A 26685-nucleotide genomic window follows, 5' to 3' on the forward strand; every position below is an offset into this window, starting at 1 on the left:
TTCATCAACACCTGCCTCAAGTCCCTGGTGACGGAGAAGTTTGGAGAGGAGACCTGGGAGAAGCTCAGGTCAGTCTGCATGCACCCGCCAGCACACCTTTATAATGTTGAATTTATATATTATATTATATATATTTATATTATATATAAATCTCTCGGCCACACTCTCTCACTCTCTCTCTGTGTCTCTGTCCCTCTGTCTCTCTCTCTCTCTCCCTCCCTTGCTCTCTCTCTCTCTCTCTCTCCTCCCTCTCTCCCTCTCCCTCTCCCTCTCCCTCTCCCTCTCTCTGTGTCTCTCTCTCTCTCTCTCTCTTTCTCTCTCTCTCTCTCTCTCTTTCTCTCTCTCTCTCTCTCTCTCTCTCTCCTGCCCAGCTCCCTGGCTGAGGTTCAGGACACCTTCATGACCTACGAGGTCTACGACGACACTGTGACCCTGCGGCTCGTCAAGGAGGCCTGCTGCATGCTGGGTAGGGAACCGTTAGTTAAAACCATTAGTTAACCGTTAGTTAAAGGTCCCATATTATACCACCAGGTGTGAGTATAATAGCCTTTACAACAGTAGCGTGCGGTGACCCTAAATTTCAGTGGGGCAGAAACTACTCCCTTAAGACAACACCCACAATGTATATGTTTTTTTAATATGTATATTTTGAGCCACATTAAAACCACTCGCCATATCTGCTTCTGATATAGTAACGAAAGATACTGGCGGAATCATTCGGGTTAAAACAACAACAGTTCTAGAATATGACCATGGGGCAGACTACTTTACGACCATATATGCGTCTTTTAGCGCGGATTGCAATTCGTATTGCAGCCTGCAGGGTTATGCGATAAACATAGTCGGTGATCCGCCCTGCCCCATCATTGCATGACACGTTAAACTCAACTAGAATCGCCACCATCATCCAAAATTTGGATGTCAACAGACCAAAGAGTTCGTAAAGCCTACAGAAACTATAGATAGTTAATGTGACAATCACATTATTAAAAATAGACTTGGATTGATGATTTACTGAGGGTTTATTTTTTTGGGAGCCTGCTTTTGCAAATAGTTTGCTGCCCCACCTGCGTAGACTGGGCAGCCCCGCCCATTCTGCCGGAGACTGGAGTTCACCCTGCAGAAGGGTCTGGAGAAGAGCAACACATCTCTTTCTAGTTTCGATACGTTTTTTGCGAGAGCCAATCACAAAGCTGGCTTTTCCCCCTGGCGCGCTATTGGCTGGTTTAACACAATGACGACAGGGAGGCGACGGCAAGCGGCCAATCGCGTACAGAGTCAGTTGAACTAGGCCCGTTGATCACGCCTCTTGTGCTGAAGAAAATGACGGCAGCTTCCCCAGACCAACGTGCCATCTACGATGGAGCTTGGTCGTGCAACAGCCAGGCTACCACCTGCCTTACAGGCCGTTTTGAAAATCAGCCTCTTCACAAGTGGCTGTGTCCATCTAGATCTAGAGCGATGGATAGATCAGTCGACCAGGCTACCCCGTGGACTGTAGCAAATGTTGCTCATCTATCCATCACACATCTAGGTGGACACGCCCACTTGTGATGTCAGAAGAGGCAGATGTAAAAAAGAAAAAAATGCAGACAGACAGAAAGAACTACAATAATATTAAGAACAAAATGAAGATGAAACATCCGAGAATCTGTTTTATCAATAGGTCACACTACAGTCACGTTGGAAAAACAATTATAATTCAGATTCAGAAAAATCAGGATTGTGTTTCTGGAAAAGGTAGGTTCTCTACAAACTCTATGAAGGGGCGCCATACTACACCCAATTGATGTCTGGATTCGGTCGGCTATTTGATTTGCGTCTTCGGTTCTCTTGAGTGTTGGTCTCTAACATTGCGATCCCCGGCGACCAGAGGACGCAGAAGGTGAGAAGTTAGCTTCTGGTTGATCTGGGAAAGGCCTGTAATTGAATATAACACCTCCAACACCCCCCTCCCAGCCTCACCCAAACAAACAAACCATACACCTGGGATTGGAAAAAAAAGTGTTTCCTGAATCCAGTGTGTTGGGAGATTGGGTCAATTGAATGAAAGGTTTGTCAATTGTGCGATGAATTCAATCAAATTCCTTTGTTTGTGTACTGAAAGGAAAAAACTCACTGCAGGTTTACTATTTTGGTCAAAAATAGCTAAATAGGTTTTTACAGTAGAAACACATTTACCTGTACATTAAGGGCATTTGTCAGAAGATAGAGAAACAACAATATATCGCTGTCGGTACAGTAGTAGGATGTTCATAAAACCACTAACAATCACTGGGTTAACCCATTCCCCTTACACAAAAAAGATAGCTAGGAGAAGATGGAAAAAACTAAAAGGCCAACCTGCTAACAACCAGATCAGGTTAAGGTGGCTGTCAGGAGCCAGTAGTCACCAGGCTCTGTGACACCTCGCGGGACACTGTCGACGTCAGGGATCGAACCTACGACCCTGAGGCCATGAGCCCAGCACCATAAACCCTGAGGGTTAGAGACCCATGTCCTTCTTGGTGTGCTTGTGTTTACGGGTGTGTGGGGGTGTGTGTGGGTGTGTGTGTGTGGGGGGGTGTGTGTGTGTGTGTGTGTGTGTGTTTGTTTGTGTCCGTGTACACATTTGGTGTCTTTGTGTGTGTGTGTGTGTTTGTGTGTGTGTGTGTGTGTTTGTGTGTCCGTGTCCACATTTGGTGTCTTTCTGTGTGTGTGTTTGTGTGTCCGTGTCCACATTTGGTGTCTTTGTGTGCGTGTGTGTGTGTGTGTGTGTCCACATTTGGACTCTGTGTGTATTTGTGTGTCCACATTTGGGGTCTTTCTCTTTGTAAGTGTGTGTTTATGTGTGTGTGTGTGTGTGTGTCCACATTTGGTCTCTTTGTGTGTGTGTCCATATTTGGTGTCTTGTGTGTGTGTGTGTGTGTGTGTGTGTCCCCCCCCCAGACGTGTCCCCTGAGGTGGTCCTCAAGCTGTTCGGGGAACACTTCTTCAGCTTCTGTAAGCAGGCGGGCTACGACACCATGTTGAGAACCCTGGGGGGCGACCTCACCGAGTTCATAGAGAACCTGGACGCCCTGCACAGCTACCTGGCCCTGTCCTACCAGGTAACACACACACAGACACACACACACACACACACACACACACACACACACACCTAACACACAGCTAGCTCGCCCTGTCTTACCAGGTAACACACAAATACACAAACACACACACCTAACATACACACACACACACACACATCTAACACACACACACACACACACCGAACACACAGCTAGCTCGCCCTGTCCTACCAGGTAACACACACACACACAAACACACACACACACACAAACACACACACACACACACACCTAACACACACACACACATACACACACACACACACACACACACCGAACACACAGCTAGCTCGCCCTGTCCTACCAGGTAACACACAAATAAACAAACACAAACACACACACCTAACACACACACACACACACACACACACACCGAACACACAGCTAGCTCGCCCTGTCCTACCAGGTAACACACACACATACAAACACACGCAGACCCACCTAAAACACACACACACACACACACACACCTAACACACACACACACATACACACACACACACACACACACCGAACACACAGCTAGCTCGCCCTGTCCTACCAGGTAACACACAAATAAACAAACACAAACACACACACCTAACACACACACACACACACACACACACACACCGAACACACAGCTAGCTCGCCCTGTCCTACCAGGTAACACACACACATACAAACACACGCAGACCCACCTAAAACACACACACACACACACACACACACCTAACACACACACACACACACACACACACACACACACACACACACACACACACACACACACACACCGAACACACACAGCTAGCTCGCCCTGTCCTACCAGGTGGGCACACTGAACACTCACTGAACACACACACCTAACATACACACCCACACACCTAACACATCCATACACACCTAACACACACACCTCGCTCGCACACATAACACACACAGCTACCTCGCCCTGTCCTACCAGGTGGCCGCCCAAAGGAACAATAAAACACACACAACTAAAACACATGAGATACACCTAACACACATATACCCAAGACACATACACAGCTACAATATGTGTCCCTGCTTACAGACCAGCCCGACGACATCCCCCTGCTACATTAGCTCCATCATAGCTTACGTTTCCCCTGTGAATCTTTGTTTACGTCCGATACCATCGCTCTCCGGACCAGGAGATGAACGCGCCCTCGTTCCGCGTGGAGAAGATTGAGGGGGACGGCATGCTGCTTCACTACTACTCAGACCGCAAAGGACTCTACCACATAGTACCAGGTAACCTCTACCACATGGTACCAGGTGACCTCTACCACATAGTACCAGGTAACCTCTACCACATGGTACCAGGTAACCTCTACCACATGGTACCAGGTAACCTCTATCACATGGTACCAGGTAACCTCTACCACATGGTACCAGGTGACCTCTACCACATGGTACCAGGTAACCTCTACCACATAGTACCAGATAACCTCTACCACATAGTACCAGATAACCTCTACCACATGGCACCAGGTAACCTCTACCAGATGGTACCAGGTAACCTCTACCACATGGTACCAGGTAACCTCTACCACATGGTACCAGGTAACCTCTACCACATGGTACCAGGTAACCTCTATCACATGGTACCAGGTAACCTCTACCACATGGTACCAGGTGACCTCTACCACATGGTACCAGGTAACCTCTACCACATGGTACCAGGTAACCTCTATCACATGGTACCAGGTGACCTCTACCACATGGTACCAGGTAACCTCTACCAGATGGTACCAGGTGACCTCTACCACATGGTACCAGGTGACCTCTACCACATGGTACCAGGTAACCTCTACCACATGGTACCAGGTAACCTCTACCAGATGGTACCAGGTGACCTCTACCACATGGTACCAGGTAACCTCTACCACATAGTACCAGGTGACCTCTACCACATGGTACCAGGTGACCTCTGCCACATGGTACCAGGTGACCTCTACCACATGGTACCAGGTAACCTCTACCACATAGTACCAGATAACCTCTACCACATGGTACCAGGTGACCTCTACCAGATGGTACCAGGTGACCTCTACCACATGGTACCAGGTAACCTCTACCAGATGGTACCAGGTGACCTCTACCACATGGTACCAGGTGACCTCTACCACATGGTACCAGGTAACCTCTACCACATAGTACCAGGTAACCTCTACCACATGGTACCAGGTAACCTCTACCACATAGTACCAGGTAACCTCTACCACAGGGTACCAGGTAACCTCTACCACATGGTACCAGGTGACCTCTACCACATGGTACCAGGTAACCTCTACCACATCGTAAGAGGTAGGAAACTATCAGACCACATTTTAACAGGTAACCTCTAGCACCTCTGGCACATCGCAGGTGGTACTTTAGTGGACCAGTACCACATCGTACCAGGTGGTACTTTAGCAGACCAGTACCACATAGTACCAGGTGGTACTTTAGCAGACCAGTACCACATCGTACCAGGTAGGGCACCATGCATGTACCGTATATGTGTCCACAGGTGCTCAGGAACGGGTAGAACGGGACTCGTAACTAGAAGGTTGCTAGTTCGATCCCCGACTCCTCCGAGGTGAGTGTTGCGGTGCCCCTGAGCAAGGCACCTCACCCTGACTGCTCCTGATGAGCTGCCTGTCGCCCTGCGTGGGCAACTCCACTGTCGTTGTGTGTGAATGGGTGAATGGGTGTGAGAATGCGTGAATGTGTGGCTGGGTGAATGTGTGTGTGTGAATGGGTGTTCATGTTGTGAATGTGTGCATGAACTGTCATAAGTCGCTTTGGATACAAACATCTGCTTACTGCCCTTAATGTAAATCTAAATGTATATACATGTGTTCCCCATCCAGGGATCATTGAGGCGGTGGCAAAGGACTTCTTCGACAGCGAGGTCACCATGACGATCCTCAACCAATCAGAGGAGGACGAGCGCACGGGCAAGAAGGAGCATGTGGTGTTCCTGGTGAAGCAGCAGAAGCGTAGCGCCGCCCTTGTGGTGGAGAGGGGGCAGAGGCGGGCCAAGGACCCCCAACAGGTGAGGAGGAGCTGTTCTATATGGGGAGGCATGTGACATGAGGTAGAGCGGGTTGGCTGGTGACCGGAAGGTTGCTGGTTCAATCCCCGGCTCCTCCGTGTCTATCTCTAGACCTGAAGAGCTCTCTAGTGGTCTATCTTTATATGATAGGAGACCATTAACAAAGCACTTGTCAATAATCTTAAAATATGTTGTTGATAATTACAAGAGGGCATTTGCTTGTAACCCGAAGGTTGCTGGTTAGATCCCTGGCTCCTCCTAGATCAGTGTTGGGGTGTCCCTGAGCAAGACACCTCACTTTAACTGCTCCTGAGGGTAGGTTGCTAGTGTGATCCCCAGTCTCTCCTAGCCAAGTGTAAAGCATGAAACGATCTGAAATATTTGGGGATACTCGGACGAGTTCGGGAACGAATCTGTTTGGCGTGTTCAGCTGTGTTGGAAGCATTTGGAACTGTGTGCGGACGGTGTCTGGTCCGATTCAAAAGGCCATGTCTCAGAGTGTTGGCGGTCTGAGGATTAGAGCCATTGGATACTCTGATTGGTTGTGTGCTGCTAGGGGGTGAATAATATTTTTTTTGTTATATGTTATTATTAGTGTTCTTTCATTTTTTTAAAGGGTTAGTTAATTTGTTAATTCAAATTTTCTCAGTGCCCGCTGCAGTATCCCTAGAGGTACGCAGACCCCAATTTGAGAACCACTGGTCTATTTCTATGCCTCTCTCTCTCTCTCTCTCTCTCTCTCTCTCCCTCTCTCTCTCTCTCTCTCTCCCTCTCTCTCTCTCTCTCTCTCTGTCTCTCTCTCTCTCTCTCTCTCTCTCTCTCTCTCTCTCTCCCTCTCTCTCTCCCTCTCTCTCTCTCTCTCTCTCTCTCCCTCTCTCTCTCTCTCCCTCTCTCTCTCTGTCTCTCTCTCTCTCTCTCTCTCTCTCTCTCTCTCTCTCTCCCTCTCTCTCTCTCCCTCCCTCCCTCTCTCTCTCCCTCTCTCTCTCTCTCTCTCTCTCCCTCTCTCTCTCTCTCTCTCCCTCTCTCTCTCTCTCCCTCCCTCTCTCTCTCCCTCTCTCTCTCTCTCTCTCTCTCTCTCTCTCTCTCTCTCTCCCTCTCTCTCTCTCTCTCTCTCTCTCCCTCTCCCTCTCTCTCTCTCTCTCCCTCCCTCCATCTGCTCTAGCGAGCGGATGCCTTTAAGGTGATGCAGGGGCGGTGTCCCGGCCTCTCGGAGCCCCCACCCCGTGGACAGGGGCCCCGGCCCCAGGGGGCGAGGAGCCACTGGGGTCTGGTCCGCAGCGTGGTCCTCTGGGGGAAAGGTGCTCTACTGATCAGAACAATAATGATATAATAATAATAATAATACATTTTATGTGTATTGTATAAAAGAAAAAGAGAATAATTGCAAAAGAACAATTATTAAAAATTAACAATAAATGGTTAAAAGGAGAACCCATAAAAGACAATATATATATATATATATATATATATATATATATATATATATATATATATATATATATATATATATATATTTAATAATAATATATGTGTAATATCTGTGTTTTTGTTATTATCAGTGTCTTTCCTGGGAAAAGGTCCATTACTAATCAGGAGAATATATATGTATATTTAATAATAATATTGTATAATGTCTATGTTATTGTGATTATTAGTGGTTGTCTGAGGAAAAGGTGCACTAATCATAATAATATAATTCATTATTATTATTTATTTATGATTATTATATGTATGAATAATAATAATATATGTAAGATATGTAAATATGTATATAGATAAACAAACATGTATAGATAATATTTAAAAATATGTATAAAAATATACAAAAACATAAATTATTATTATCGTAATGATAATTATGTAAATTAATAATAATAATTCAAATAATTTATATAACAATGTATATAATTAATTATATATATACAGTATTTTGTATAACAATATATCACTACATTATTAGCACTTATTAGCTACTAATCGAACATAATCATTTGTATAAAATGTATATTCGTAATATATATAATATATCATTTCTATATTCATAATATAAAAATATCTGTCATGTTATCTACAATATAATGATGCATATAATATTCAATATAAAAATCTGCCAAATATATTTACCCTATTATGCCTCAGATGACATCATAATGCATAAATTATCAACACTCACAATATATATAATAATATCTGTATACCTGTGTTATACCTAACCCTAGAGAACCTACGCTATACCTTTACCCCCGTCCTACCCTGACAAGCTGTGGATGGAGGAGAAGGCTTTCTGCAACGCGTTCCCCTTCCACATCGTGTTTGACCAGGACGTAAGGCTGCCCTCTGTAGGCTGCGTGTAGTACTGCACTGGAACACCGAGACACTGTGTGGCACTGAAATGATTGATTCAGATTGAATGATGATGATTCTCTCTCCTCCCCGCCTCTCTCTCTCTCTCTCTCTCTCTCTCTCTCTCTCTCTCTCTCTCTCTCTCTCTCTCCTCTCTCTCTCTCTCTCTCCTCTCTCTCTCTCTCTCTCTCTCTCTCTCTCTCTCTCTCTCTCTCTCTCTCTCTCTCTCTCTCTCTCTCTCTCTCTCTCTCTCTCTCTCTCTCTCAGCTCAAGGTGAAGCAGACAGGGGTGAACATCCAGAAGTTTGTCCCCGGTCTGCAGACCAAAGACATCCGGATCGATGAGTACTTCACCATCGTCCACCCCCAGGTCCGATCCTCCAGAGAGGAGGTCACTACACTAAAGGCTGAGTTATGGTTCCAAGTCGACGCAACGCAAGGGGGTTTACGGACTCATTACGTCCTTGCGTAATGGTTAAAAAAAGTGTAACCTTGCGTCAAGGCGACGCAGCAGCAAGGGCTGTGATTGGTCCGCTCACTAAAACTAGACGCAGAACCGAAACAGGTTCACGACTGCGTTGAAGCGTCTGCGTCGTCATTGCGTTGCATCCACGTGAAATCAAAACTGAGCCTTTACCCTTAGATTCAAAGGTATCATCTCCAAACAACGGTCTGTTTCTGGATTTAAAGGTACAGTAACACAGCCATGGCCTCAAGATACTCGCGGCGTCAGGGTTATAAATCGACAAAATATATATAATGTATAGACTAAATAATAAATATAAAGCTATACTATAATAATATATAATATGATATATAGAATGATATATACTCATAATATATAATAATTTATAAACTGGGTATCATCCTCTATAAGAAAGAATCATATATAATATATATATACTCATAATATATATACTGAGTATCATATCCTCTACAATACGTAATAATACATAAAAACATACAACTTAATAACATATTTAATAATATATATAATATATACTCATAATATATAGACGAATACTTCTATTAGAGACAGGGGACAATTATCTCTTATAGAAGTATTATTCCATTTATTATCAGTACGTATCAGTGGAGGCTCCTCCATTGAGGAGAGGGAGGAAGATCCTCCTTAACATTGTAATAAAAATTGTAGATCGCCTAGACTACTGAAATGAATTAATGCCCTTAAATATGACTACTTTAATGCCTTTGTGTATGTAATGTTTGTTTCCCTGGGTAAAGGGGCATTAGCATCGCCTAAAGAAAATGACTGCTTGAGGACGTTCCTCCCTCAGCCTCCATTGTCTCCCATTAATTTCCCCGGGAGTATTGGCGGCCAGTGAATTACATGGGGGTCAATGGGAGAGAGGAGGAAATTAGTACTCTGAGTGGTTGTGACTAGCTAAGGGGTCTGAAATGCGACAAAATCTATTCACGAATAGGCTGGAGCCCTGGCTGCGCTATGAACCAATAAAAGGGGAGTCCTGGCTTGCGCTATGAACCAATAAGCAGGAGTCCTGGCTTGCGCTATGAACGAATAAGAAGGAGTCCTTGCTTGCGTTATGAACCAATAAGAAGGAGTCCTGGCTTGCGCTATGAACCAATAAGCAGGAGCAGCCTGGCTGTGGAGCAGCCCGGAGGGAGGGGTTATCCCCTCAAGTCTAGGCTACGAGAACCAACAAACCCGGCTCTCAGTCTTATGCCTCGTTTCCACCGAGCGGTGTGGTACTGTTCGTTGCGGTACGGTGCGGCTGTTTTCGCTTACATTGGCGTTTCCTCCACCAAAATTAAGGCAAGGTCCGAGATAAATGCGCTGAGCGCTGCGCTGAGCCTACCTATTTATCACCTCCTCCGTTGGGTTACCAAGCCGTCTTAAAGGGTGCCGAAAGCATGGAGCTACACACACCGTAATTCAGAAATCACTTAAAAAAGATCTAGTTTGGTATGACCAGGTCACTGATATCTTTGCAACACAAATAGCGAGGAGGATTGACTTGATCTATAAATGGAATCCCTCAATCTTAATTGGCTTAAAGGAGACATATTATGGCATTTTCACAACAAGTAAACATAGTATTTGAGTTCCAGAAAACATGTTTTTGAAGCTGTTTGCTGGAAATAGCTTTTAGGAAAAAAAAATCTTGCCTACCGCTATTCCCCTCTGTTTCAGTCCCTTCAGAATGCGCTGTTTCTGGTGTCTGTTGCTTTAATGCAAATGAGCTGCTGCCCATTGACCAATGAGCTGTCAGAGTGTACCACAGCATGGAGGAGAAGGGATTGTTGCCGTTTGCGGACTCCTATATAATATAATATAATATATAATAAATGGGTATTTATTTAATATTATATCTAATATCAAGGCCAAAAGCTATGTGCGCCTTGGATGATATTATGAGTCATAAAGACTGCGTCTGACGTCTCTGGCACTTTCACAACAAGTAAAGACTCGTAGTGGGGGTTATCTCGGCCATGGTTGAGAAGAATAGGGGGAAAGAAACTTTGGCCTTGACTCTCTGAAGTCCATGAACAGCGACATGGAGGAGAAAGGGATTGTACTCCGGGAGCTGAGCTGCCGAACTGCCGCCAAGCTCCCTGCGCCGGAGCTGCCGGACTGCCGCAGATGCTTCAGCGGCAGTCCGTCAGCTCCGGCGGTGTACTCCGGGAGCTGAAAAGTCTGGCTGGGGTAGCTCGGCGGCAGTCCGGCAGCTCAGCTCTGGGAGTACAATCCCTATCTCCTCGTCCGGCAGAGAAAGGGATTGTACCCCCGGAGCTGAGCTGCCGCCGAGTTCCCCCCGCCGGAGCTGCTCGTCCGCTGGTCCACAAAATCGTAGCTATGCTCTGATTGGAGGGGAGTGGGGAAGTGGGAGGTAACATTCAATTGTGCCCCCTTCCTACGTAGGAGGGGGCGCCGAAACTGACTCGCTTGTTTGGTAGCTGGAGGCAGGGTACTTTCAGGAATGCATATCGCACTCAAAAAATCATGTACAGACTTTTTTCAAAGTTTGTATGCATGTGGGAGCCAAATCCCAAATCCCAGGAAAAGTGTTTTTTTTCATAATATGTCCCCTTTAACACCATGAACAACATTCTAAAACATCCATTAACATCCACATTTGCCTCAAACAATGTTAGGATTACAGCCCATGTAAATAGTAGTGAAATAATGTTCTTGTTGTTCTTTAAATTGTTTGTTACCCTTTCTGTTTGATATTGTGGAAAGGATGTTAGTGAATGATGCATTTTAAATGGCATCACTTCTGGTCTTTTGTCTTCATTTTTCTTAAAACAACTGTAGCTGAAAATAAACAGCCAAATTTCAACCAATAGCTTCAGTCATTGAGTGCAAAAATAGGCCCAGATTTTTAGTTTTACAAATCAAGAGTAGGCCCAATTTGACTAATTGACTTTGCATCCTTTCCTTCTGCCCTTGTAGTCCATTTCAAAGACATGCTGCCCACCAGCTTTCAAAGTACAATGCTGCCACTGGTGGATTTGTATAGATTTTATTCAAATAGTTATCCCTCCCTGCAGATTTTATTCAAATAGTTATCCCTCCCTGCTATTTTTTTGTTCACCAAAACACCCTGAAACAACTTGAGTCCCTATATACTCCCTCCCTCACTTTACAAACCATTTGCCGCTACTGTTACATATACTGTATATATCCTTCCATTTCGCCAACAGGTGACCTTCACCATCGACAGCATCAAGAAGTTCATCAACAGTCAGTTTGTCCTGAAGACCCAGACAGAGATGATTCCCCAACACCAGCGCACGGCCCTCAAGCTAAGAGGTGGGGAGGACAGGCGGCCATCTTTGTTGTTCTGGGAAAGGTGGAGTCAAAAAAACGTTTTGGAGCTAAATCGACAAATACTTTGGTTTTTATATATTTTATTTTTTTTAAAAACAAACTATCCCTTCTCATTTCCTCTCCTTACGTCTCCTACTCTCTCTCCTCTCCTTCCCTCCTCCGTCCTCTCCTCCTTTCCTCCCTCCCTCCCTTCTCTCTCTCCTCTCCCCTCCCCTTGCCTCATTTGTCCTCTTCTTCTCCCCTCTCCTCTCTCCTCCTCTCCTCTCCTCTTCTTCCCTCCCTCCTCTCTCTCCCCGCCCGCCCCTTGCCTCATTCCTTCCTCCTATCCTCCCAATCTCTCTCGTCTCCTCCCCTTTCCTCCGTTGTCCTCTTCTCTTCTCCTCTAGTTGTTTCCCCCTCTTCTCCTTTCTCTCTCTGAGTGGGTGTGGTTCAACCTGGTGATCACTGATTGGTCAACGAGAAACAGGTGTGCAGCCACCCCCCCAGCCCCAGAGTCCAATCAGACTCGTGCCAGGTGAACGGTCTCTCTCTCTCTCTCTCTCTCTCTCTCTCTCGCTCTCTCTCTCTCTTTTTTTCTTTCTTTCTTTCTTTCTTTCTTTCTTTCTTTCTTTCTTTCTTTCTTTCTTTCTTTCTCCTCACTGTCTTTCCTCCAACACTTTTCTCACTCATGAAATGTTGTTCACACATATGGTCCATCAGGAAAATAGCAGGACTTACACGTATGTGTGAAAGCACTATACACTCATACACTAATACTACCGTCATATCTCTGGGGGCTTTCACTGGCGATGATGTCCCCACCCTGCTGTCGTTGCCCCCCCCCTACCCAAGTCAGATGGGGTGGATGCCCTCCAATCCCTCCCCTCCTCCTGTCCTCTCCCTCCCTCCCTCCCTCCCTCCCTCCTCCTTTTCTCTTCCCTACTTCCCCCTTTTCCTCTCCTCTCCCTCCTCTCCTCCCCTCCCATTGCCTCATTTGTCCTCTCCTCCTCTCTCTCTCCTCCCATTCTCTCTCCTCTCTCCTCTCCTCATCTCCTTCCTCCTGTCCTCTCTCTCCTTTCCTCTCCTCCATCCTTGTTCCTCTTCTCCCTCCACTCTCTCTCTCTCTCTCTCTCCCCTCTTCTCCTCTCCTTCCTCCCTCCTCTCCTCTCCTCCCATGTTCTCTCCTCCTCTCCTCTCCCTTTCGCTCCTCTCACCCCTGCTGTTGTTGCCCCCCCCCTCCAGGCCAGATGGTGTGGATGCCCTCCCTGGGCTGCATGCTGTACCTCTGCTCCCCTAAGCTCCGTAGCCTCCAGGAGCTGGAGGAACGGGGGCTCCACCTGGCTGACATCGCCCCCCACGACACCACACGCGACCTTATCCTGCTCAACCAGCAGAGGCTGGCCGAGATGGAGCTCAGCAACCAGCTGGAGAGAAAGAAGGTGGGGTTTAGGTGGGGTTCTCTCTGTAAGTGTGTGTGGTGACGACTGGTTTAACCTGATGACCATTGATTGGTCAACGAGAAAGAGGTAGCCACCCCCTGCCCCAGAGTCCAATCAGACAGACTCTGGGCCAGGTGAGGCTCCTCTCTCTCTCTCTCTCTCTCTCTCTCTCTCTCTCTCTCTCTCTCTCTCTCTCTCTCTCTCTCTCTCCCTCTCTTTCTCCATGGCGTTAGTCAGCCTGCTGCTCACTGGTCATGGGTGTGACACGATTGATTGATTGATTGATTGATATGATACGATTTCTATTGTCTGTGCAGATTCGGTAACACCTTGTTGTCACCACTGGGGGGCAGACATGCAACACCGTGCAGCACATTTATCAATTGGTGTTTCACCTTAGACATACATGCAATCGGTGTGTGTGTGTCCACATGTGCTGTGTGTGTGTGTGTGTGTGTGTGTGTGTGTGTGTGCGGGCGCGCATGTCCACATTTGGTGTCTTTCTCTGTGTGTGTGTCTGCTCGAGCGCTTATGTGTGTGTGTGTGTGTGTGTGTGAGACAGGAGGAGCTGAGGATCCTGTCTCACCACCTGGCGGTGGAGAAGAAGAAGACGGAGACGCTGCTCTACGCCATGCTGCCGCAGCACGTGGCCAATCAGCTGAGAGAGGGCCGCAGGGTGGAGGCAGGTAGCTATTGGTCCGGCCGCCTGTCCGTCAACTGGTTTCCTCGTCAAACTATCGTCGATTTTTGTTTATTCTCATTTTGGTCATTAATTTTTTGTTTAAAAAAATGCATAAAAAGATTTTATTGTTTATTATGTTTATTCTTATTTACTAATATATATATATATATATATATATATATATACACACACATATATATACACACACACACACATACGTGTGTGTATGTATTTAATGTGTGTGTGTATGTATGTATGTATATATATATATGTATAGATATTTTATTTAAAAAATAGATTTTATCGTCAGTTGTATTTATTCTCATTTGCTAATTGATTTAAAAAAAAGAGAGAGAGAAAAACTAAACATGTGTTGTTTTCCACTGACTGGTTCTCTGTATACAAACAGCTGTTTAGTGTGTTTGTATGACATTGCTCTGACTGGTTCTCTGTATATAAACAGCCCTTTAGTGTGTGTGTGTGTGTGTATTACTGTGCTCTGACTGGTTCTATGAGTGTCTGTGTATTACTATGCTCTGGCTGGTTCTCTGAGTGTCTGTATTACTGTGCTCTGGCTGGTTCTCTGAGTGTCTGTGCATTACTTTGCTCTGACTGGTTGTCTTATCTCAAGGGGAGTTCGAGGTGTGCACCACCACTGTGCTCTGACTGGTTGTCTGACTGGTTCTCTGGGTCTGTGTCCCCAGGGGAGTTCGAGGTGTGCACCACCACTGTGCTCTGACTGGTTGTCTGACTGGTTCTCTGGGTCTGTGTCCCCAGGGGAGTTCGAGGTGTGCACCACCACTGTGCTCTGACTGGTTGTCTGACTGGTTCTCTGGGTCTGTGTCCCCAGGGGAGTTCGAGGTGTGCACCATCCTGTTCAGCGACGTGGTCACCTTTACCAACATCTGCTCCGCCTGCGAGCCCATCCGCATCGTCCACATGCTAAACTCCATGTACTCCCGCTTCGACCGCCTGTCCAGTGTCCACGACGTCTACAAGGTGACCGTAGACCCATTGGCGTAAATATCCCCGGTGCAACCGGTGCACTGCACCGGGGCCCAGACGCCGTCAGGGGCCCATGGAGGAAGAAAAAAAAAAGGACATAGGAGATCGCCTAGGGCGGCAAATGTGTCGGGGGCGCCCTCTGGTGGCGGCCTTAATTAATTAATTTAATTATATGAAACAAGCAAAATGAAACCACACATGTTCCCAAATTGGCGGGGGGGATTCATTGTTGGGGCGCACTGAAACCCTGGTCCTTGAAATGTATCCAGAAAAACAAAAAAAAACGTACAAAAAAAATCATCATCATCATCATGACTAATATAACCTAAAAAAATTAGGTATATCATACGTTTATTATTTTTGAATCTCTTCTCTCCTCTCCTCTTCTCTCCTCTCTCCTATCTTCTCCTCTTCTCCCTCACCTCCTCTCCGTTCCTTTCCCCTCCTCCTCTCCTTTCCTCTCCTCTCCTCTCCTATCCTCCTCTCCTCTCTTTTCCTCTCCCCTCCTCTCTCCTCTCCTCCTTTCTCCTCTTCCCCTCTCCTCTCCTTTCTCCCCTCTTCTCCTTAACTCTTTCTTCCCCTCCCATTCCCTCTCCTCCTCCCCTTAACCTCCTTTCCTCTCCTCTCTGCCAGGTGGAGACCATCGGTGATGCATATATGGTCGTGGGAGGAGTCCCGGTGCCCACACCTAGCCACGCCCACAGAGTGGCCAACTTTGCCCTGGGAATGCGACTGGCTGCCCGAGAAGTGACCAATCCTGTGAGTGGGCAACCCATACAGGTGAGTACCATAGAATGACAAGCAACACAAACACCACCACAGCTACCAGCACCACCATCAGAACCAGTACCACCAACTCCTCCACCACCAACACAAACACCACCACAACTATCAGCACCACCATCAGAACCAGTACCACCAACTCCTCCTCCACCACCAACACAAACACCACCACAACTATCAGCACCTCCATCAGAACCAGTACCACCACCTCCTCCACCACCAACACGAACACCACCACAACCACCAGCACCGCCATCAGAACCAGTACCACCATCACCACCACCACCAATACAAACACCACCACCACCAATACAAACACCACCACAACCATCAGCACCACCATCAGAACCCGCACCACCTCCACCACCACCACTAACGCAAACACCACCACAGCTATCAGCAGCACCATCAGAACCAGTACAACCACCTCCTCCACCACCACAACCAACCATCAGCACCTCCTTCAGAACTAACTCCACCACCACCACCTGTGTGATTGTTTTTCTGTGTGTGCGGTCGTACATGATCTACAGCCTGCCTGTGTGAAACTGTCAGTCTGTCTGTCTGTATATTTGTGCATGTGTTTGTGTATGTCCATTTGTGTGTGCGCGTGTATATGTCGATTTGGTGACACACACACAAACGCGCGCGTGCAGAGAAAGACACATTACTTGTTGTCTCTCTCTCTCTCTCTCTCTCTCTCTCTCTCTTCCCATCCCCCCGCCCTGGGTAGATCCGGGTGGGGCTCCACACGGGGCCGGTCCTAGCTGGGGTGGTGGGGGACAAGATGCCACGCTACTGCCTGTTTGGGGACACAGTGAACACGGCCTCCAGGATGGAGAGCCACGGCCTACCGGACCACATCCACCTCAGCCCCAGCACCTACAGGTAGGTTCTGTGAACACGGGGAGACCTACAGGTAGGTACTGTGAACACGGGGAGACCTACAGGTAGGTACTGTGAATACAGGGAGACCTACAGGTAGGTACTGTGAACACGGGGAGACCTACAGGTAGGTACTGTGAACACGGGGAGACCTACAGGTAGGTACTGTGAATACAGGGAGACCTACAGGTAGGTACTGTGAACACGGGCAGACCTACAGGTAGGTACTGTGAACACGGGGAGACCTACAGGTAGGTACTGTGAACACGGGGAGACCTACAGGTAGGTACTGTGAATACAGGGAGACCTACAGGTAAGTACTGTGAACACGGGGAGACCTACAGGTAGGTACTGTGAATACAGGGAGACCTACAGGTAGGTACTGTGAACACGGGGAGACCTACAGGTAGGTACTGTGAACACAGGGAGACCTACAGGTAAGTACTGTGAATACAGGGAGACCTACAGGTAGGTACTGTGAATACAGGGAGACCTACAGGTAAGTACTGTGAACACGGGGAGACCTACAGGTAGGTACTGTGAATACAGGGAGACTTACAGGTAGGTACTCTTACTACAGCTATACCTACAGGTAGGTACTGTATATACAGATACACATACAGGTAAGACCTGTATCTACAGGTAGGTACTATATCTACAGGGAGGCCTACAGGTAGTTACTTTATCTACAGGTAGGTACTGTATAAACAGATACACATACAGGCAGGACCTGTATCTAAAGGTAGGACTTGTATCTACAGCCACACTTACAGGTAGTTACTGTATATACAGGCAGGCACTGTATCTACAGGTACACCCTATTACTACTACTGTGTGTGCATGTGTACATGCCCATTTGGTGACAGACACACTCACTCACTCACTCACTCACACACACACACACACACACACACACACAAACACACACACACACACATGCACACACACACACACACACACACACAGACACACACACGCACACAAAATGACAAATTACTTGTTGCTCTCTCTCTCTCTCTCGCTCTCTCTCTCTCTCAGTGCGCTGAGGGGTGAGGGTTTTGACCTCCGGGCGCGGGGGGAGATCGAGGTGAAGGGCAAAGGTCAGATGATGACCTACTTCCTGTTCGAGAACCTGAGGGTGAGCGAGGCCGCCATCATGGGACGAGACGGGGCGGAGAGCGGCCTCTACGTAGAGAACCAGCCTGACAACCAGCCTGATAACCAGCCAGAGAACCAGCCTGACAACCAGCCAGAGAACCAGCCAGAGAACCAGCCGGAGAACCAGCCTGACAACCACCCAGAGAACCAGCTGGAGAACCAGCCAGAGGACAAGCCGGGGAACCAGCCAGAGCAATGTAATACACAGACACTTAATGGCTGTTTATATACAGAGAACCAGTCAGAGCACAGTAATACAGACACTCAGAAAACCAGCCAGAGCACATTAATACACAGACACTAACCAGCTGTTTATATTCAGAGAACCAGCCAGAGCACAGTAATACAAAGACACTTAGAGAACCAGTCAGAGCACAGTTATACATAGACACTCATGTAATTGATCCACTCCTATGGCTCCGCCCACTCCCCGATACGTTCAACGAGCATACCCGTAATCAGGGTCATTAGCGACACCTGTGTTTACTCTACGACCGGCTTGAGTAGGATTTCCAAATCAAAGGTTACTTTTTGTGAATTCCCCCATCCCTTTGAGAACAGTGAATTTAAATAATATTAGAAAATAATTAATAATAAATAATTAATAATAAAAGAATATATATAATGTTTTGTTCATCATGAGCGCTTGACTGAGCTTATCGGTCTCATCTGCTTCCATTGGTTTTGGCAAATTGATTGCGGGGCAACTGCAGAAAAAACAAAACATTTTTTTCTTTTGGACCACGGCTACGAGTCAAATGACCTCATTGCCGAGAAAGTACAGTATCAGAATCAGAATTGCTTTTATTACATCTTATTGTACAAGTACACAAGAGAAAAATATTTAGGTTTGGTTCCTTAACAGGCACATAGCAGCAACAATACAAGATAAAGTAAATAAGATAAGATAAATAAGATAAATAAAAATAAGTAAAAGTGTAAAGTGATCAAGTGGTAGTGGTACGAGCCACTTTTGATTTGTCTATTGTTGTATTTTGTGTGAGGTTGATGGGTGGGTAGTGGATTCATACTCCTATAACCCACGGCCATTCTTTTCTCATGTCCAGCAAACACCATAGAGACATCTGAATGGTATGCTACACCGGCTAGCAGTAAGTCATCATCAGAAGAGGACGCTAAGCCAACCATGCTAATGGTTGCCCCGCAGCGAGTAGTTACTCCTTACGAATGGGACATCACGCCAACGTATCACAGGAACAACGGAGAAGGTAGCAGTGGTGATATCGTCCTCAGCGCACGGATCTGTCACCTGCTTTGAACACCTCACCCTGTCTGACACTCAAGCGCCCGGATCTGCCACCTGCTTTGAACGCCTCATCCTGCTTTAAATGCCTCACCCTGCTTTGTATGAGTCCCCCTGCTTTGAACGCATCACCTTGCTTTGAACGCCTCACCCTGCTTTGAACGCCTCACCCTGCTTTGAACACCTCACCCTGCTTTGAACACCTCACCTTGCTTTGAACACCTCACCTTGCTTTGAACGCCTCACCCTGCTTTGAACGCCTCACCCTGCTTTGAACACCTCACCATGCTTTGAACGCCTCACCCTGCTTTGAACGCCTCACCGTGCTTTGAACGCCTCACCCTGCCTTGTATGCCTCACCCTGCTTGGAATGCCTCAACCTGCCTTGAACGCCTCACCCTGTCTTGAACGCCTCACCCTGCCTTGAACGCCTCAACCTGCCTTGAACGCCTCAACCTGCCTTGAACGCCTCACCGTGCTTTGAACGCCTGACCCTGCTTTGAACGCCTGACCCCGCCCGACACTCAGGTGCTGTTCAGATGTTTAAAGCTGCACTTTGTTATTTTTTTAATATCACTGTTTCGGCAGGTTGTCGAAACATTGCACGATCCCGATCAAGTTCTATCAAACTAAATCTAATTACAACGGAAATAGGACCACTTAGTCCTTCTAGTTATCACAAAAATAAAAATATATTATCCTAAGGTGTAAAAAAACAATCTAAAAAAATTATATTCAATCGTGTATCTTTGTACATAATTATTATAGGCTATTCGTGTTCAATTTCGTGTTTGTGGTAAAAAAAAACGATATCACTTATTTTATTGTTCGTCATTTTCTTCTGACAAATGTACTTATTTTAAATCACTGTGGATAAAAGCGTTGGCTTAATGCCCGAAATGTAATTGTATATTAGTTGTATATCTTTATTCCTATGGAGTCCGCATGCAGCACATTCAGCACACTCAGAATAGCTGTGTTCATTGTTTCTGCAATTACTTAGAGGTCAGAGGTGTTAAAAAATGTATTGTAATGAGTTGCTGCTTGCTGTCTAAAAGCCATGGCCATTTAAGAAGCTGTGTTCCTGTTTCTGAGACTTGAAGGCTACAGCTAGCATGCTACAGGAGCGTATCTATGTTCCCCAGGTCCTAGGTTCCCCGCTTTGTATGTGACCGGGGAACATAGCTCACCCTGTGAGCTAATCTTTTTTTCGTAGGATGGTAGGGGCAAGTACCGCCCTTTTTGCCTCTGATTCGCCTGTGATTGGTTAGAATGTCTCTCCTCCGATTGGTTATGATTAGGGTCAGGTTTAGGGTTAACCCTCACCCTAACCATAACCCTAAACCTGACCCTAACCCTTTGCACCCGGGGAACATAGGACCTGGGGAACATAGGGATGACCCCCATGCTACAGCTAGCATAGCTATGTAGCATCTAGGTGATGGCTCTCAAACTGGTTGTCCGGATAACACAACGCTCCTTAGTCCATCTGAACCGACCAATGAGCTGAGCTGGGACACATTCAGAAACAGTTCTTTAATCAGCCAAACTTTACTAAGATGTTTGTTCACTTATGATTTAATGTTGTTGTTTATACATCAGGCCATATTGCCAAACTGGGCCTCATTTGAGTTGAACATCAGGTCAGGTTTTAGCTTCATCAGGGAAGGCCCTCAGAATAACGCACACACACGAACGGACTCAGGAATACACTTGGGTCTCATGAAAACCTCCTCATAGGAATCCACTGGCTCCTTGTTAGGAACCTCCTCAAAGAAATCCACTGGCTCCTTGTTGTTGTTCTGTAAGTGGTGTGGGCCACAGAGGAGTCTGTAGAGGTGTCACAAAAACACGCTTAACACACCACATGATGTAAACTTTACCGTGTTATCTCCTCATTAAGAATGAGGTGATGAAAAGTTAGTAGAGAGAGTTCGCGTCAAGTTCACCTAGCAAGAAAATTGACTATGAACTACTGAGAAGGCAATACACTTTCTTGTTTGTTCACTTTTTGCACAATAAAAGGACAAAAAATCAACTAAAATATGAAAATGAATGTAGAAAGTCAAGTGCAGGAGAGGGACACAAACTCCAGATGTCTTATTAGACTCCCTCACCTCAAAACCACAAGTTCTGTTTTAAAAGGGAAAGGACCAATCATTGTTCTGATATTATGAATATTTCTTTAATTGTATTGGCTCAAACTAACCTAGGTTTAGACATTTTATTGGAAAACTCAAACCTCATTCAACACCCAGAAATAAAGAAACCATAGTCACTGTGAGTAACTAAGATATCTTGGACTTTTTTTCTGAAAAGGAAGGAAGATAATTACTTGTTTTTGGAACTTACCCTGTAATAAATGTCAAATACGATACAACTCTAGATATTCACTAATTAAGTATGAACATGGCCTGATCACTCATGGTTCAACAAACTCCCTTAGTTTACCAACACACACCATGATCATCTGTATCTCCATTTTGATGAATGAAGTGGAAAGGGCCTACAACTTCATCACAATCACATTGTTTCAGACTATTTTCATTGAGGGGTGTATATCTTTATTCCCATGAAGAGCTATCGAAGAAACACTCGGAAAGACGATGCCAACAGCAAATTTAGAATAACTGTTTATTACTCGGCTCTTCTTAATGCTGTAGTATGCTCCATTCACTTGAACGGGCCTTCCAAATGTTCAGCTGTCAATTACCTTTGCTTATAACACAGGTCTTCTCACTGCCGTGGAACGCTCCGTTCACTTGCATGGGCCCTTCACAACTTCCGGTGGTGAATTATATTTGATAATTCACTGTTGATAAGTATAATTGACCGCTGTCAAGGAAAGTGATTTTTTTGCCCTCTTTCGTATAACTCCGCAAGTAGTTCGGTCACTTATCAACCCCAGCGTATTCGGTTGCTAAGCGATGTCAACGTCTTTGCCGAACTATTTCTCTGCTGATCAACACTACGAATGGTAACAAATAAATTGTAAAAAGCCACACTGTGTGGAGTAATTTTTTCATTTTGGGGATTTCGGGAATGAGATGTTACCGATAATGACCGGCTTTCTCACATTATCCCTTACTTATTAGTTTCTGCACCAACAAAGAGGTCAATAGGGTATTTTGCTTGCTGTCTACGTAAAGATAAAGGAATTCCCCTTGAGATTCTCCACAAAGAATTCCTTTGGCTCCTTGTTTTTGTTCTGTAAGCGGTGTGGGCCACAAAGGAGTCTGTACTACTTAGAGGTGTCACAAAAATACACTTCACACAACACATGATGTAACCTTTACCTTATTATTACCTCATTAAGGTTCAGTTAAGGTTGAAAAAGTTAGTCAAGAGAGATCGCAAATAACGAACCCCAGAGAAGCAAATATACTCTTTGTTTATTTATTTAATGAAAAAATAAGTTAAAATTACAAAAAAAAAACAACAAGGTACCAGGATGCACATCAAAACAACAACAAAAAAATAGCAATTTTTTAATTTCATCAATATCAGAGTTTCATCAGAATTTCATCAAAATCAAAGTTACATCAGAATTTCAGCTGTCTTATTACGTTCAATGCTTCTCAATACTTATAATTGGTTATACAGACCCACCCCTACCATCCAACCTCTCCCCACCCAACCGACCCTTCCATTCCCCCCACATATCCCACCCCACACCCCTTGACCCCACCCCGTACAGGATAGAGCTGAGTACACCTAGTGCACAAGACTACTCTATCTCAATGCTGGTCCACATTCAAGACCGGACACACACACACACTCACACACACGCACAACAAAAAACAGGAAAAAATAAGGGGGGTTCTAAGGACATGCTCTAGAGGGCAATATAAATTTGTCTCCATTGGCTATCAAATTGTTTTGATAGCCAAGAGACTGACATTGATCTTTCAATACATAGGTAGTACTTCATCAAGGCCTTCCTATTTTCGATTGAAGGTGCTTCCTTATTCTTCCAGTTTTGCAAAATTAGTTTTTTAAGGATAAGAGAGGAAAAAAGTGTCTGCCAGCTAGTCGGATATCTCATCGCCTCTATGTTTTAAAAAATACACTTTCTTGGAGAGAATATAATTTTTCTGTTAGTATATTTACACAGCCAACTCTCTATGCTCTCCCTAATCTTCTTAATACTTTTGCAGGACCAAAAGGCGAGCATGAGGGAGTCACCATATAGGTTGCACTCTAAACATTTATTTGATGATGTGTTATCAAACTTGCTTATTTTATCATTGTCATTACCTTAAATTGTTAGTGAAAAGCATTCTTTCCATTTTTCTTTACATCAACCATTTATTATATATACTCTAATAATGTATTGCTGTTTTCCGTGCTTATCAGATATTGTACATAGAACAGTAGATCAGTCTCCTCTTCTTTACGCTTTTCCTTAAGATATGAATTCCCCTATATATTTGTTTGATTTTTTTATATTTATATTTGTTAATTCTGTCAGGAAGATAATAATGCGCCCTTACCACTAGGTGGGTTTCTTTTCCATTCGTAAACATTGACGCGCATTATTCTACTTCATTCCACCAATTCCGCTGTCGTGACGTGGAACAAGTGTGCGTGTGCGCTCTTGACCGAACACCACACACATAGGACATGCTTGACCCTGGTTGAGGCAGCCTCACCTGACCCGAGTGAGACTGATAAGACTCTGGAGCTGGGTGAGGCTGTGACAAGGAAATGATGCCGTTTTTCAGGTTGATGACAATGATTGATGGGACGTTTGGATGGTCCCTTGACATTGGTCATGACGTGTTGCTACCGTGGTGACTCCTGCCCAAACCTACGCCAATGGCAAGCCTCCACCTTGCCCTAACAGGACCTTCCGACATGCCCTGTGGGTTCAACAGTCAGACGTTACAGTCTGCATCCTCATTTTAAGTTCCCTCTTCTGCGGTCGTCAGTCCTGAAACTCAATCTTTCTGTAGATCCTCTTTTAATCCCCTTCCCCCTGCTTTACTGGTTTTAATAACACTTTAATCTATTTTTTATCCCTCGTATTTTTACTTTTATTACTCTATACTGTATGAGGCAGAACACATCAAGGAACAGATAAGGCAGGCCTTGTTTACTACGGTTTATATTTTCTTTAGATTTTTAGTCTAATATAATGACTAATATCAATTAAGAGTAAGACACATTTTACTCTAGAGAAAAACAACTTTAGTTGAATGGTTCACTGTTCTGCTTCTCTGAGCAATGTGGTAAATTAAACCTTGTGTCCGATACTTAAGTGATTAGTTTGTCTTGATGCCAGTCCCAATGAAAAGAAGGATGTGACAGAAATCCTGGAAGACCTAATATTTAAATCACAAGCTCACCAGCCCCAGAGTCCAATCAGTCGGTCAGGTGAGGCTGCCTCAACCGTCGCCCACCACACACCCACTCAAAGCCAATATTTACAAAACTAGAAGGCTCTTATTCAAACTCAAGGCTGTTATTCAAACAGACTGAAAAGTGATGTTGAAAACGACTCAATCAACTAATCTATCTAATTTAAAAGGAAAATAAATTGTTCAATGAGTTGTGTGTGTTTTTGTCCAGGTCGCCAGTCTGCTATGGATGGGGGGGGGGGGGATCCTGCCTCTAAGACCACTCTGTCTGGGGAACATGCCAGAGCAAAGCGAAGAGGTAAGAAGAGGATATCTCACTGTCCGTGACTGTTGTCCATCTCAGAGCACAGCCGTGATATCTCATGACTCCATCATTAGTCTGAGTAACAGCTGTGTGTGTGTGTGTTGTATTGAAGACCACAGCAGAAAGGAGAGTGCAGACTCCCCTGGACCCAGCTGTGCCTCCATGAAGAGTTACGATCTATGAATCCACCTGTTAAGTTTAAAGATGGAAATCCGTCCATTGACAAGAGGTGAGGATTTATCAGCGATAACTAAAATACAGATTCTATCAAACATCCATAAACCTGTTTCTGGTTTTTCTAGAAGTGTCCAGCAGCAGAGAGCAGACTCCCCTGGATCCAGCTGTGTCTCCACGAAGAGTGACCGCTCTATGAGAGTTCCTGTCACGTTTAAAGAAGGATATCAGTCTATTGAGAAGAGGTAGGGATTTATCTGAGATTATAAAGATACAGCATCTATCAAACATCCATAAACCTGGTTCTGGTTTTTCTAGAATAGTCCAGCAGGAGAGAAACTCCCCTGGACCCAGCTGTGTCTCCATGAAGAGTGACCAATCTATGAATCCACCTGTTACGTTTAAAGATGGACGCCCCTCAAGAGAGGAGAGGTAGGAGTTTCAAACAGATGATTAAACAGACCAGTTGATTGTTGTCAGACTCTACCGATACTGATGTTTACAAGTTAGGAAAAATATAATGTTGTGCGATCGTGTGTTTATATGTGTTCTCTCCACAGAAAACCCCTTGAGAGGTCAAAGGTTACCAGTTCTCAGCAGCATCAAACAGCTGATCAAGGTGTGTAAATGTCCAACGAGACATTTGACTTTAGCTCTTCATGAACATGAGAAAGCATCTCTTGTGGTGCTAATAGTCTCCAGGCTTTCCTCTTGAGACCAGAAGAACGTGAATCCAGAGCAGATGCTTCTGATGTCCTCAGATACTTCAGAGTAAAGTTCTCCTTGATGTTTGTTCTGTTACAGAGGGCTGAGGAGAACGCACATGCTTTTCTAGACAAGGAGCTGAAGAAGCTCTGGAGGGATCTCTTCCCAGATTACCCACATTACTCAGAGACAGAGGGAGGATGAGGAGGTGGATGGTAAGAAGGAGGAGCAGAGGAGGCGCGCCATAGAGAGAGTGGCGGACATCACAAAGCTCTGCCTGATGAAGATGAACCAGGAGGAACTGGCCGACACACTGTGGGGCGGTAAGAGGCTCTTATTTTGAAAACAGAAGAAAAACTAACTTTTCAATGTGGAGATATCTTTCCCCTTGGGGGTGAAATTGTTAGATCCAGATATGTAGTGTTATTGTGGGGTATCAAGTTAAATGGTTTGATCCAGATGTATAGGATTATTGCAGGGCCTTAGGGTCAATGGTATTGATCCAGATATTTAGGGTTATTGTGGGTCTATTGGGTTAAAGAACATTAAACATTATACTGCAGATCAACAGCAGAATAACTTGGTGGAAGTGACTACTATACTAAGACAATATATTTGTTATATCAGCATAG

General features: G+C 45.3%; 1 protein-coding gene across 1 annotated transcript; it reads left to right on the forward strand.

Moving 5' to 3' along the window:
* On the forward strand, positions 1-25357 carry gucy1b2 (guanylate cyclase 1, soluble, beta 2; the record flags this gene model as incomplete). Its single annotated transcript, XM_079738182.1, has 15 exons — positions 1-68; positions 372-466; positions 2929-3089; positions 4271-4370; positions 5975-6159; positions 8379-8483; positions 8770-8871; positions 12189-12297; positions 13537-13733; positions 14296-14419; positions 15266-15414; positions 16054-16200; positions 16937-17091; positions 18127-18443; positions 25287-25357. Exons 2-15 carry the CDS (start codon positions 400-402, stop codon positions 25355-25357), a joined length of 1989 nt encoding a protein of 662 aa, XP_079594308.1. The 5' UTR covers positions 1-68; positions 372-399.
* Between the last annotated feature and the right edge of the window lie 1328 nt (positions 25358-26685).

Source organism: Pollachius pollachius, assembly GCF_949987615.1.
Source record: "Pollachius pollachius genome assembly, chromosome: 6".
NCBI classification, from domain to species: Eukaryota; Metazoa; Chordata; class Actinopteri; order Gadiformes; family Gadidae; genus Pollachius; species Pollachius pollachius.